The sequence below is a fragment of the Leptosomus discolor genome, chromosome 22, assembly GCF_034619465.1.
Source record: "Leptosomus discolor isolate bLepDis1 chromosome 22, bLepDis1.hap2, whole genome shotgun sequence".
Classification (NCBI taxonomy): Eukaryota; Metazoa; Chordata; class Aves; order Leptosomiformes; family Leptosomidae; genus Leptosomus; species Leptosomus discolor.
The window spans coordinates 1,497,878-1,512,755 of record NC_141412.1 but is presented as its reverse complement, the minus strand read 5'-3'; the positions used below and the strand labels follow the sequence as shown (position 1 = coordinate 1,512,755).

General features: G+C 43.9%; 1 protein-coding gene across 2 annotated transcripts; it reads right to left on the bottom strand.

Annotated features, from left to right (window-relative positions):
- Positions 1-3,211: 3,211 nt before the first annotated feature.
- On the bottom strand, positions 3,212-10,768 carry DRD2 (dopamine receptor D2). Of its 2 annotated transcripts, XM_009953881.2 has the most exons (7): positions 10,487-10,768; positions 7,434-7,543; positions 6,781-6,917; positions 5,920-6,110; positions 4,958-5,044; positions 3,970-4,309; positions 3,212-3,405 (listed from the first exon to the last, which is right to left on the bottom strand). In XM_009953881.2, exons 1-7 carry the CDS (start codon positions 10,766-10,768, stop codon positions 3,212-3,214), a joined length of 1,341 nt encoding a protein of 446 aa, XP_009952183.1. The 2 variants fall into 2 exon arrangements, with proteins under 2 accessions (XP_009952183.1, XP_009952184.1); XM_009953882.1 differs by lacking the exon at positions 4,958-5,044.
- Positions 10,769-14,878: the final 4,110 nt, after the last annotated feature.

Below are 14,878 nucleotides of genomic sequence, written 5' to 3'. Positions count from 1 at the left end.
CTCTCTCAAAAAGAGTTATGAAGGCTTGATTCCTGGGTGGAAAGTGCTTTAGTTTGTTGTCTTTAAGTGCAGATGTTTTATGGGAAAGGAAAACCTGCTGCAGAGGACATGAACGGATGTGGCATTACCCACTTTCCAAGGGCAGTGGGGGCATAGATATTCCCACAAGATACCTTTGAGTCTGGAGGGTTAGGAACAAGTGGCTTAAAATGTCATTGGGATGAATGATGGGCTGCAGGTAAGTTCTGCCACCAAATACTTAATCTCTAGGAAATGACACCTTTTTTTGGTCCGAGTTAGCAAACACATGAAGGGCATAGGCCCTTTTTCAGCAGCTTTTTTCCTCCATGACATTTTGGGAGAGTTTCATCTAGTAGTTCAGGTGAGTTCAGCTATAAGGTTCTGCATCTAGATTCAGAAACAAAATTTTTCAACAAGGTATGCAGTATTGAAGAGAATTATTTTGTCCCGGGTTAACACTGAACACAAAATAAAATTATGGCACAAAGTTAACACATTATTTACATTCCACTTATTTTGAGGGCTCACACCAGGTTTTAGTACAGGGCGAATATTGCCTATAGCAACTTCCAAATGCTTTAAAGCTTTTTTTTTTTTGTCTATATCCATATTATTTTCTATCTTGATTCAGCTCCCCATCTGTTAATTCACTAAGTCAAATGGCATCTTTCTGCTTTGCAGTTGTAAATATGTTAGAAAATTGAGGAGTATCTTGTTACTGGTTTTCCACCAAAAACACTACTGACTTTACATTACTCTTTGAATCTTTTAAGTAATACCAGTCTGAGATGATTCCCATCACTGAGTGAACTTGCTTGGTTAAAACTGGAAAAAAAAAAACAAACCCAAATAACATGTGCCTGAGATCTCTTGAGTTAGTGTTTCCAATTTTCTGATTAAGATTGGAAAGTTTCCTTTGCTTCTGTAAGAAGTGGGGTTTTTTCCTTGCCTATAAACCTACTAACATACAAAGTACAAAGGTTCCTTAGCTGTGCGTTACAATGCTAGGACAGAAGAGTGACTGGCCCCATCTTACATGTTTGTAACGTTTTGTTCTGACAGCCTCACGTAACGCCTGGTTCCTGTATGTCAACAAAATGTTGCTCTGATAAGCAGGTACTCTCCTAATCAGTTAATACATGGGACCTGTTTCTGCTGAGGGTAAAATCAGAAGCATTCTGCTTATGCTAAAACTCTTCACGAAGCTGGGACATCTGTAGGATCACTCTTTGTTTAAATGTATAGCTATGGGCAGACCTTGCAAAGCCGAATTCAAATGTTATTCAAGTCCATGGGCTAAACACTAATGAACTGGTTATTGGCATCTACCAAGAGCACAAGGTTTAGAATGGAAACCTTTGGGTTGAGGTGAGACTCCTGTTCCAATTTCAGAAAAAGGCTGAGAGCACGTGTTACGGCTGCTTGACACAATCTCTTCTCGATATACAGCTGGAACACATTCTACCAGCACAATCTATCCCACAGGAAAATGTTTGTTAGTAATATAGGAAAACCACAGAATAAAAGAAACTCCCCTTGGCAGCAGTCTTTATCTATTCTGAAGCAGAAACTACGTGAATGTTCCACGAACTGCATAGAGAGAAAAGGGATTATATTGCTCTCTGGATTGTGTTTTAACATCTTTAGAAAACGGCAGGTAACTAGAACTTGGGAGCCTGCCTCTGCATATGGCTATCGTCATCATCTAGTTCTCCACATCCTACATTAACTTCTAGCCAGACCTATTTCAGTCTTGTTTTATTCATCTTACTGTATTTTATTTACAGAGATATTACAAAATATATTGTGAACTGAATACAATTAGTAAGTGCAGTGTGAATTTGGCAATGCCGGAGTCAGCATGGTGAAATTATGCTGTTAGGGGTTTTCAATTGTTTTAATCCATGAAAGATAGATATCAGAGGGTAAGAGATGCTGGAAATATCCAGACCTTTCCAGATTCCGACTTGGACACAGGAGCAGGTCCAGTTAGGGACTTTCTTGGGCTTTTATTCTGGCTTTTTCCAAAACACAGTTTTATCTCCTTTACAGTTAATTTAAATTAGGCACGATGCTCTTCTGCATGCTCTCTGTCGAGAGACATAGGCAAATCATATCTGAGGCGGTCCTTGGCTTCATGGCACCCTGAAGTTAGGTGAGAAGAACTGGACCTAACTTTAACTGGACCTAACTGACTTGTTCAAGTTCACATCTGAGGCGGAAACGGCTGCAGGTTCTTCACCTGGCACACTGTCGTCGCGTTTCTACGTTCGTCACACTAACATTCCTCACCTAGCTTTGTAACTTCTTGTAAGAGACTGGAGATGAAATGCTGGTGGGCAGAGGTTGCTGCTGGGCAGGCTGATGATAGATGATAGTTGGTGTCCTGTTTGACCAGCGTGTATTCCATGCAATACAAGGGGTCGCTTCTTTAGTTTCTCTCCACCTAGTTTTTGGCTTGGGCTTCTGTTCGATTCATTCTATTTGTTCGTATTTACACGGATGTAGTGGTCCCACATGAGACTTACGCTCCCCTTCTTCCTTCCGCCCGTTGCTTGTAGGTCCACATCGTTGCAGGGTTTGGATCTGTAGGTGCAGAACCTTCTTAGCCCCTTTGGGGACCTCTTAAAGTTTTTTTTTCTCAAGGCTTCAGCAGTTTAATACTGGGTAAGTCAGCTTGAGGTGAAGGCAAAGCTATTGCATGGGGTTTCCGCAAGCTCTTTCTGGCTCCTATTGCAAAGCGGAAAAGATGATCTTGTCTTTGGTGAGAATTGTATCAATGACGTAACACGCAAGCCAGTAGCGACAGTGACTTACCGCTACCTTCGCATGGCTCTGCGGCTGTCTGTGTTTAATGCACTCAAGGTTAGACGGCCACAGGCAAGAATCAAGTGAGTGTGTCTTGATTTTTGCTTCCGCTTTAAACACAGTGTGAGGGTAGCTCTGGAAAGTGCCCTTGGGATTGGTGTCCCAGGGTCCAAAGGTCGCCCTCGAGGGATGAGAAAACCTCCCCCATGAAGGTTCTTGTAACGTCCCTACCAACAGGTGCATGGGCATGGCACTGTTTTGACACTGTAGGCCTCACGCCCGATACAAGAGCTGGAGACCTCTCCGTGGCCGCCCGTTTGTGTGCGTGAATGGCATAGGTTTCTGTTTTCTCATTCTTAAAATGCGGTGGTTGTTTTTACTTTCAACAGTGGAGGATCTTCATGAAAGCCTTGCGAAATTCAATGTTGAAGGTGGTGTAAATAATCGGGTTGACAGCACTGTTGACGTATCCAAGCCACGTAAAGGCGCTGTACATTGCTGGGGGGATGTTGCAATCGCAGTGCATGTTCAGGATGTGAGTGATGAAGAATGGGAGCCAGCAGATGATGAAAACACCTGGGGGAAAAGGAAAGAGACAGATTTTGGATTGCTGAAAGCTGGACAAGTTTTGAGACTGTGAGAACAGTAAGGTTCTTACGGATATAAAGGAAATATGTTTCCCTGAGGAATAAGCCTCCTGATTGTCTGTTAAGTCTCATAGTCTACATTCTGGGTAGTAAAGAACTTCTTTGCTGATGTAATTAGACCGGTTACATCAAAAAATCCAGACCCTGTGCTGGTTTCTGGCTGAGCTATGCTGCCTTTTGTGTTCTAGAAAGCCCATGAGCTCTCTTGCCCCAGCACCCAGCTGTCTCTTGGCAGTCCAAACACCCCACAGATGGACAGCTTTCTGAGCCTTTGGCACAGCACTGTGAACTGTTCCTTGCTGGGAAGGAGGTAGCCTTCCTGTTGGCAGCCTCTTGCCTACTTGCCTACATATCCTCTAGTGCATCAAGTGAAATGATTACTGTGGAGGCTCGGAAAAACCGTCTACACCAGACATTCAGACTGGCCACCCTGATCCTGGGCAGCTATTGGTTTCCTGCAGAAACATGAGAGGAAGCCAATGCGCGCTCTCACCGAGTACAATGGCTAGCATCTGAGTGGCTTTCTTCTCCTTCTGTTGTGACAGTTTCCTCCTGTTCACAGCCTTGAGAAAGGTCCTTAACTTGCCATTGGGCATAGACTGGATCTCAAAGACCTTGGCTGTGTGGGGTGTTTCTTTGGCGTGTCCATTCTTCTCTGCTTTCCCAGGGCTGTCCAAGCGTGCCTGCAGGCTTGGGTTGGTGCCCCGATGAGAAGCAACTGGCACAACCAACTGATGGTTACTTGGTGCCGCAGGTTTGATGGTGGTTTTCTCAGGGGGACTGGTACTGGACACCATCTCCATTTCCATGTCTTCTATGTGACTCTCCGCCTCCTGGACAAGAATCAAATGTCCACAACATAAAGACAGATAAATATACAGAGAGGAGCAATGAACATTCCTTACAGAGTGAAGCTGGATGATGTCGAAGAACAGTCAATCCCTCTTGTCCCTCCCTACATTTTTGGTAGACGCTTGGAGAAAAGACTGTAAAGAGTTTACAGATGATACTTTTGGGGAGATGGGACCGAGAGAACTGCAGTGAATGACTCTCCTTTATTGTGCAAAGGGGCTAAGAAATGGGAGAGACACTGTCTCCACTTCCCATAGATTTTGTTTCGGTTTTCAGAATATAAATTAAAAAACCCCGAAATCAACAGGAAAACCCGACAAAGCCAGTGCAGTCCAAGACTTAAAATAAATAACAGAGGAGAAGAAAATCAAAGACACAAAATGTTAAAATGTCACAGCTTTTACAGCTGATCTTTAGGTGAGCTTAGTCTGTCTTTTTGAGATCTGTGATCTTAAACCCGCTGCTTCACTCTAAGGAATGGGAAGAATATTTAAATGTTGAGATTGAATGGCAACCTTTGTTCTTAGTTTATTTTTCTCCCCCGCTACATAAATTAATTTTGCATCCTGAGGGGAGAAAAGGGGAAAGCTAAATGCTCTGAAAAGCTACCACTTCTCTTTAACACTCACCACTTTGCGTTTATTAACTTGGAAACTCCCATTGGACTTCACAATAACTGTGCAGAGCTTGACGTCTTCTGGATGAGTGCATTTGTCCTAAGGGGCAAGCACCGGCTCAGAGGTTACACAAGCAGATAGTAATTGGGAAGGGAGGCTGGTAAGGGAGGCACGTGGAAATACAAACACAGGGCATGAAGCAGGAATTAATCAGTGCAACTAAGGTGCTGAGAATGATGGATAACTACTCTGAAGAAGCAGTAATGGAGGCAAGCATCCCTCGTGCTTTTCACCAAGGAAGGAAACCACGAAGATCTGCTTATGTTTCACTCTATCCCTGTCTTACTGCCTCCTTTGCTTGACATGGCACTGGCCTCTGAGGTAATGCGGTTTGGAGGTAGTGCTCTGGGACTATGCATTCCTCCTGGCTGTTTGGCATGTGCTGTGAGAGTAGCGTTTTGACAAGCGGTCTCACGCTTCTCGCGCTCAGCTGGACTCCGCTTATATACGTATCTCATGCTTTGAGAGGCTGTTTTCACTGCAGAGGTATCATTACCAGTGATGTAGTTTGCACCCCAGCCACGCAAACCATTTCCATTCAACTTCTTCATCACGACAGCAGGACTGACTTGGAAAATAGTATAGCCTGTAGTCCTGCGTACCCCAACCCAAACTCTGCAGAGCCAAAGGAAATGCAGTCTGGTTAATGAAGCAGCTCCTAATGCAGATCTGCTGATGAAACATCCCCTGAGATGCAGGGAGGCCCGTGAAGCACCAGCCAGTGACCTGATAATCCGGAGTGTGCAACTGGGACTCCAGAATGGCACAGGACACAGCATTCACCTTTGTGATCCAGTGTTTCACCTAGTCCAGCCAGTGTCATTTGGGGAAAGGAGGGAGTGCTTTGGGGAATGAAGTGGAGCAGGAAGGGGAAAGGACGGAGGCTGCAGAGAGCAAGGCAGAGGTCTGGTTACCTTCAGCGGGGCTTGCGTGTCCGAGTCCAGGCCGTGGCTGCTGCGCTTGGTGTTGACGCGCTTCCTGCGCCTCCGGAGCACGATGTAAATCTGCACGTACACCAGCACGGTGACGATGAAAGGAACGTAGAAGGAGACGATAGAGGAATACACGACAAAGGCAGGGTTGGCAATGATGCACTCATTCTCATCTGGAAGACAAAAAAGTTTCAGGCTTGTCCCTGCTGCTAGGAGCTAGCACTGGCTTCCCCCTCTTCTCTCCCTCTTTTGGAAGGCACAGAGATGCCCAAAGAGCGAGGAGTTCGCGTTCTAAGGGGGACCACCATGTCAGCTGGAAGTGGTACGAGAACAGCAAACTCCCCTTCGGCCACAGGTAGTCACATACGACCCAAAGTCCTCGGCTATTGCTTGTCTTGTAACTAAAAGCCTGCCGATGCCACGCTGGATACAATCCAGTCTTCCTGTGAAACTGATGGCTGAACAGCCAGTTCTTTTCTCTCCTGTCTCAGTGAAGCTGTGACTTTCCTTTTCACTGCTTTTAGTGTAGGAGGGATGTTGATTTTGTACTGGACAAATGTTAATGTAACATTGACGAGTGTTATGTAAACTTCTCAGTAGCCTCAGTTCTGATGTGTCTAAAGCACTGGTCTGGAGCAGCAGGAGATGAAACAGATCCAGAAGCAGCTGACAGAAATAGTCTGGGATGACGCCGGGAAAGGACACCTGAAACGGGGTTGGATATATCCCAATGCACTAAGACCTGGTCCCCATGTTTATTCCGGACTGTGACAGAAGAATATCTGGGGACCCAGTAAAGCCAGGAGGATGCCACTAGCCAGCTGCAGGTGGCATAAGACTCACCTGTGGTGTTGAGGCCAAAGAGGAGCGGGCAGGAGATGGCAAATGAAAGCACCCAGACCACAGCAATCATGACCGTGACCCTGCGCTTCGAGCTGTAGCGGGTATTATACAGCATCGGCATTGCTACTGCTGTGTACCTGCAGTGTGAAGATACAAACCCAGTCTGTTGTTATTCTGCCAGTGCTAACAAACTTTGTGGGAAATTACACCTAGTTAGTGTGTGTCTGAAAAGCCTGGTCCAGCAAGAGAATACAGGTCAAGTCAGGTTTCGTGAGTCTCCAGGATGTCTGCATTCCCTGTTTGGGAAGGCACGAGGCTGAGGTCAGCTTAGCACAGCATTTTTCTTCCACTCTCTCTGGGCTACTGCTTTCCCACTGGTATCTGCTCCGCCACTCAAGTATATAAACAGAAGGGCTCAACTAATGAGGACGTACACAGATAATTCCATTTACATTCTCAGCGTTTCTATGTCTGCTACTGATGGAATCCCTGCTCAGATGTCAGTTAGGTCCTCCAAATTGCTTGTCAAAAGTCAACAACAATAGCTCTCACCATTTTGGAATCTCTGAGTCACAGGTAAAATTAGACCATATAAAGATGGCTGTGACTTGCTGCTGTGGATTTGACACAACTTGCTGCCATGGAGCCCTCACCTGTCGATGCTGATGGCACAGAGGTTGAGGATACTGGCAGTACACATCATAACATCGAGAGTTACAAAGATATCACAGTGGATCCGACTAAACCTCCACTCACCAACCACCTGCAAAAAGAGAGAATGAGGTCAGTAAAAGAATTCTGTGGGGATACGCTCTCGAGAGGGTCTAAAGGGAGAATTTTGCACAAGGTATAGATGCTTGCTTGTAGCTGGAGTTCTGCTGGTTCAAGAGGGATCAAAATTTTGTCTACAGTAGTTCCAGCTGGAATCAGGCCACTTGCAATCAGTCACATGCCCTGTCAAGTAGGACTGTTTGCCATTGAGTGCCTTTGAGGACTTTGCCCTGTCTAGTTTAGAGGTCTCAAATGATGGGATGGACACAAAGGAAGTACTCTGCTCCATCCAGACCACTCTTTAGAGCATCAGGCTAGTGTGATTTTTGTCCTTCCTAATTCTATCCTGTTGCTCTGTATTGAGTTGGGCAGCCCAAACAGCGAACACGACCCTGGGCTTATATTCCAACAACAAAAGGGGGTGCAAGTCTCCTCGAAGTGAGAGAGAACTATGTAGGAGCCTAAACAGGTCTCTGAAGCATGGCAAAGAAGGGTTAGGAAGGAAATACATTAATTTTATATCCCGAGCACCTCTAATTGTACTTACAGCTTTTTATTAGACATTTTTTTTGCAATTATACCTAGCAAAGATCGGCAGTAGAGAAGCAGGAGCTTTCCTTCATTTCTCAGTTTAAAAAATTGGGATAGATATTCCTCACTTTTTTTTTTTTTTTTGTGAACGAAATGAATTTAATTCACAGTGAAAATTCTCTGACACCCTACATGTTGTGATAAAGACAAAGAACTAATGATCACACTTCTAGTTACCAGTAGCCTTTTTCTCTTTGCTTCTCTTGCTATTGAAACTGAACTTTGCCAATTAAGTTTAATAGCAATTATTAGGACTGCTGTATTTGACATGTGATGAAAAAAGTATATTTTCCTCTAATAAAAATAGAGTCCTACTGCATTTGAAAATAGAATGAATAAGATACCTATTCTTCAGTTATTTCTGCTCTGATATACATAACCATAGGCAGCATAAAGAAGGAAGAAAGAATGACTGCATTGAAGCCTGAGTGACAGATGAATACTCAGTGATTAAAAAAGCATTTAAGAGACAGATGCATCAGTAACTTTGATGAGAATTTGCCCAAAGGCAAAGGTTTCCAGCCAGACATAAGCCTCTGCAAAATCAGTTTCCTGAATGCATAGTCTCGAGTTTATAGGAGATGTTGTAAACTGCAGCAGTTCTTTGTCTTAGTGCTTTCATTTATGTAGGAGAAACCTCAAAAGTTTGGAGGTAGAATATTTGTTTGCATGGAGGCTGATTTTTAAAAGGATTTCCTTTTGACATTCATTTTTGTCCGAGCTTGTGACATAAAGCCTAAAAAAAAAAGATGAAGATATTTACAGAGCAGAGGGTTCTGGCTGGTTTTGATTTCAGACTGCAGACCCAGAGAGAGACCACAGCGTGCCTAACCCACGTCAGTCCAATGGCTCATTTGCTGTCAGCAACTATTTGTCATGGTTTTTGTTGCTTCAAGCTAGCAGTAGGTTTAGCGGAGTGTGAATAAGAGCAGAAAGGGCAAAAGTAAATTTAAAAAAAAATAATAATAAAAAAAAAATGCTGAGATGTAGAGGCCTGATTGCCCTACTTGGTAGACTAAGGAAGCTGAGGTTCCTGACCAACTCCATGCACGTATGAGCCCAGAAAGGACAAAGAATCTTACATCGTTTGTGCTTTATTCTTCCACGTTAAAATAAGAAGCGTCTGAGAGACTTTTATAGCTGGGCCTAAGAGAGCAAGAGCTTCTTGCAGCATAAGCCTCTGCTTAAAATGGGTGTCGCAAAAGAGGAACACAATAGAAGAGCCGAACTAGTCCCAGAGGCATTGACTACAGTCACAACCAGCCTGTGGTCATGTTAATAAGCTTTAGCAGATGCATGATGCTTTACATTTTTAAAGCGCCATGAAAGCAATAATTAACTAGAGTGATAATTAGTATTGTGGTTTCTCGACAGTCTATGTCATGTCAGTGGGTTTGTGTTGCTTTGCATTAGTATTTAATGGGCTAATTGATTATGGCTTCTTCCCCTGCTCCCCTCTCTGTTTTATCATTTTCTCTCATAAACAGGTGCCTGAAAATGAATTGTAAACTCAATATAGTTTCAGTCTTATGCTTTCTCACCACTGTGCATTCTCTCTTGGCTGTGATTGCCAGCAGCATGCCAGCTCTCAGCTGACTGAAGAACATGGGCATCCCAGCGAAGGGGGCCAAGGAAGAAGGGCTGTGTATCTGCTCTTATTCTTTCCGCTAGAGATGTATTTCATTCTTTCGGACTCTTTACTGTTGCAAGGGTTCATTTGCCATCAAGTAAACAGGCGGCAGTCTTGGGAGTGTTTGGCTTTCACAAATTACAGTGCCACTCAAATATGGCTCTGTATGCAGAAGCATAGAGCGCTCTTGTACCAGCAACGTGAGAAGTAGCTCACTTGTGATTGTTTCTCTCATATATTGAGACATAAAAGCTCTGCATTTACACCCTACTTCTACAATTGCCTGCTCTTACTACTGTAGTATTTCAGAAATAGGGTTTTGATTACTATTTAATGCAGTTTATTAGTGTGACACCCATGATGTTGTTGCAGACTCATTCTTATGCTTGGGAATGAACAGTTTATCTATGTCATTTTGAAAACAAAATTGGGGTCCTTTCATTCTTGATCCCTCTAGCCAATGGCCAAATTTTCAATGCAATTGGATTGTAATTTAGCCCTCCGAACAACAGTGTGTTTTCAAGTCAGCCTGTCATCTGCTGTCCTGTCCATTTCCTGGAAAAAACTGACCAACTTTTAGGAAATGAAAACCACTTTTGTTTTGGGAAATTCAGGAGGTCTTGAAATAGCTGATGTCCAGGCTGCTAAACCTTCCCTCTCTCTACCCAATCACCAGAAACATTCAGTAGTGCAAAAGAAAACTGGGTCACCTACCTCCAGATAGACCCCCCAAGGCATGACCAGAGTTGCTACCAAGAGGTCTGCCACTGCCAAACTCACGATCAGGTAATTAGTGGTAGTCTGAAGGGCTTTTTCCCTGGAGACAGCCATACACACCAGCACATTGCCAAAGACAATGACAAAGATGAGGAGGGCGAGCAGCATGGCATAGTAGTTATACTGAGGCTTCTGGTCTGCATTGGACTCGTTGAGCGGCTTGCTCCAGTTCCTGTCACCGATGTCACCGTTGTACCAAGAGAGGTTTAGGGGATCCATGGAGGTAAAAGTGCCAGGTTCCAGCTCCACCCTGACGCAAAGATGTTGAAAAGACAGTCAAAGGGCAACATGTAAAATAAAATAATTACACACATACTACCTCACTCTTGGGATTCTCTGGAGCCTGTTCCCCCTACCCTGAATTCCTGTGTGCAAATGGTTGATTGACTGGGAACGCAATGAAGACCCAGATGGGAGGCTGATCTGATGGTCAGATACCTAGGCAGGGATTCAAGAAGTTAACTTCTATTTCCACTTCATCCCCCAGATTTCTGTGGCCAGGGATGTTAGTTACTCTGTGTTACAGAGAATTCAGGCAGAGGGGCTGGGATTTTTGTGTCTGCTCCCCTGATGTTCCCTGGCCACTAAGTGCTCCATGCTAGGCGTGTGCAGTTCAGGGCGGATGTGCCATGACCCACTTGGTTTATTTTTTCATGCGCTTCATGGGGCTTTGGGCTGTGTGGTTTGGGTTTTTTTCACCCCCCTTTGCTTTTCCTTATTTTTTTCCTCCAGCAGGGAAACAAATAAATAAAAAAACCCCTCTGTGAACCGAATTCTGATGATAATGAAACTTGACAGTAGCAGTTTTGAAGTCAGGTCTGGACTGTGCCTGCCTTCTGCCATTCCCCCAGTGAGGCTGCAGTGCAAAGGGGGAAATGGTGGGTGCGTGATTCTACAGCTCCTGGCACTGCGTCTCCTTTGAAGTCCGTGGCATCACGGCAAATCATCATTTCTTCCCTGGCCGATGGCCACGTGCTGTGCGCTCTTGCAAAGGTAACACATAAACAAACCATGGGGTTTGCTGTAGAGCTCCTTAGAACCTATTTAGGTTTTTGTGTTTGTTTTATGCAAGCGTAGCAAAGACCAACTGCAAGTGTCTTTTAGTCCTTTGGACTTTTCCTGTCTCACAGGGCTGCCTCTGTGCTCTGCTTCCTTAGCTTGGCCATTTTCTGCACACAGAAAGGGGCCTGGCGCAGAGAGGCCTTCCTTTGGTTTCCATTGGCTGTGGATTGGATCACAGGCTTAGAGGCATTTTTTTTTTAGGCGTGAAGAGGAAGAGGAGTGAAAATGAACTGAACAGAGATGAGGAAACAATATTCTAAAGAAATGTTGCTGTCTGGATACAGAGGTTTGTGAGTTACTAGCTGCAAATGCAGACAGCAAAAAGCTACTCTCTGCTGAAGAAGACGTATGAGCAAAGCTCAAGTGCGGGATGTGGTGTGTGAAGGGAAGGTCGTGGTTTCTGCTCTGATGATACACTACAGTAGAACTGATATCTCACAGGTCATATTTCTGTATGGTGCAGGCTAGTGAAAGTGCATGAATGTCCGTGAAGTTATATGGCTTTTATGCCAGCAGGTAATGCAAAGCAGTTGTATCGAGACTCTGCATACCCCTTGATCGTTGGCATCCAACTGCACATATGTCCACATTGAAAGAAACAGGCTATATCATGCAGACCTTGGCAGCAGGTGTCTGTGTTGGGGTCTTTGTCTGGTGCCAGCATAGGAAAAACAAAATCCCCATTTGCAATGAGACTGCAGTGTATTTGGCCACTGGCTCTGGCGTACTGGAAAGACTTTTTCCGAGCTGTGTGGCGAGGCTCTTTTGGCTCTCGTTTAGTTGGGCTCACTAAAGAGTTCCCAGGGCAGAATCTGTGCAGTGGGTGCTCGTCGTGGTTGGCACCGTCTTCTTGGTATTTCCGCACCATGACTGGGTCCTGCTGGAGTTTCTGCACACTTAGAAAAAGAAGGGATTTCCGCATGACGTGTGCTTGCTGTAACAGTATGGGCTAAAGTGTTGTAAAGTATTCCGTCAGTCTGCAAATCATCGCTGTCCCCTGCACAACCGAGCTGGTAGTACAGGCAGAACTGGACACGCTCAGATCTGACCGGCATGCACCTGAGTCTGCCCTTCAGAGAGCCACAAAGGAGCACTGAGCTGAATTTCACTTTATGAGCTGGTAGGTTCCCTGAGCTCACCAGAACTCCTGATGCCGGATGCTCCAAGGACAAGCAAGTGGAGCAGTCTGATCATAACAACACAGCTCTGGCATACAGCAGAGGCAGACGAATGCTAACATCGAGCAAGGTGAAACACAGCTTTGTCACATTTGTCAAAACAAAGCTTTTTTTGTCAACTGGTAAATCAGTACAGCGAGGCCAGCAAAAATAGAGTTGTCCTACCTGAACTGCCACCCACAGCTGCAGAGGGTCTCTGGAATGGCATTAATCCATGTTGATCAATTCAGCCCCTTGCCAGGTTGGTTTGTGTGTTTAAAAGCAAAGTATCCAGATCTGGGCCTGAAGTAGTCACTACATCAAGAAACGGTGATATGTCAGAAAGCATAATCAAAGAGTAAAGGCAAGAGCTGTTTAAAAGCAACGGGAGATTTTTTGGCTACTTTGCTTTTGGGGTTTCTGGTTTGAGAGATCTTGAAGGGACCTCATTCAGTGCTCAGCTCTTCCTAAAACCAGGTATTCTGTGTTTCTCAAGCTGTACCCCCATAAAGACCTCCGTGATTCAAAAATCTGGCCATGTTCTCGGACATCCCAAAACAGGCCATTTGATTTTCATAATGAAAGACAAAGTGAATTCGATTTATTAAACCATGTAAGTGATCAAAATAGCAAAACATTTGCAAATATCAAATTCACCTGGGAACAATGGTTTCTTTATGTTTCACTGAGCTTTTGTGTGCGTTTCTCATTCAAAGAACAATTTGTATAATAATCCTTGGAAATTTGTTGCATATAGGTCCTTAATAGCTGATAATTCAAAAAGTGTCTGTCTGACAGTGCCATCAGCGCACTTGATAGCTCTACAAATGTCTTCTTAGAAACTGTCAAAGTGTCAGAAATTAATTAAATGTTAGCTTTTGTGACTCAGAGTGAAGGGGAAAAATCAATGCTAAATGCAGCAACAGTTTTTTCTTTTCTCCTGTTGCCCTTTGATAATGCAAAACGATCTAGAGAAGGCAGAAACATGCATAAAATGCAGGATGAAAAAAAAAAAGCAGGTACATGGAAAAGTATCTTAAAAGTATAAAAGGACTGGAACGATTTGATATATGTGCAGGATTAGTCCCTTGGTCCTATTCCAGCTCCTTCTGAGCTCTGACTGCAGTTCACAAAACAGAACTGTGTTTCATGGAGAAAAGGCCCGAAATAAGGGGGAGTTTATGTACACAGTGATTCTAGCCCTGCTCATTTTACAGGTCATTGCAACTCAGTGGCAGAGTTGGAGAAACCATATGCAGCTAATCTCTCATGTCTGTTTATTGGGCATTTACTTGATGGGGGTTAGGGAGGATATAGAAGGCCCTGGATAAAGTGAACAAAAATTCTCTTCCATTTCCTTCTGCAAGATTTTTTTTTTTCTTTTGGTACAACTGTCTTTACAGCGATAATTTTTGTCTTTTCATGTGGCTGATCATCATGAGGAAAGTTAAAAGATTGTATTTGAAAGTACAAATGAAAAGGTTTGGTGTTTCTATTTTTAAAAAAAGTTTTAATTTGGGAAAATGAAACACAAGGTTTCAAATATTTTGCATAAAACAGGGAAAGTAAAACACAGTGTAATTTGTGATCTTGCAGTTAAAGGCTGTATCTAGTACATATCCATACGGTTCAAAACTACAGTTACATGGACAACTCTTAATTTCTAGCTTCTGAGAGTTTGAGTTCTCAGTCCTAAAAATAATCTTAATTTCTCCAGACACAGAACTGGCATCATTTGGAAGCATTATGGTGGCCATTAGAGTGTCTTGTGAGTCTTTCAGCACTGCTTTAAGGAGCACTTTTTATTTTACTGCTGACAGTTTCTCAGTAGAGAAAAAAGAAGCGCTTAAAAAGCGCTCTCTTTTCTAGTCACCATTTTTACTGTGTTTGTCCAGGCACCTGCATTTTCATATGGAGGCAGAGGGAAGGGATCGTAATTACAGAGAAAAGGTAGTGCAAATGGCTCCTCGCTATGCCCTGTCCCTGTGGGACCTTGTTGAGTTTCACTATCCCTGTACACTACTGCTAGAGGCAAAACAGTCTCAGTTTTAGCTGAGATTTTGGATGCAGATGTGGGTAGAGTCCTGAAATGAAACAAATTCCTTTGTGA

What these genes read in the sequence shown, in the direction of transcription:
- DRD2 (XM_009953881.2), bottom strand. Translation starts at nt 10,768, where the DNA reads ATGGATCCCCTAAACCTCTCTTGGTACAACGGTGACATCGGTGACAGG. An exon ending in CTTTGGCCTCAACACCACAG is followed by an intron (nt 6,111 to 6,780) that starts GTGAGTCTTATG and finishes TTTGTCTTCCAG; the next exon opens with ATGAGAATGAGTGCATCATT. An exon ending in GATGCTAGCCATTGTACTCG is followed by an intron (nt 3,406 to 3,969) that starts GTGAGAGCGCGC and finishes CTTTTCCCCCAG; the next exon opens with GTGTTTTCATCATCTGCTGG.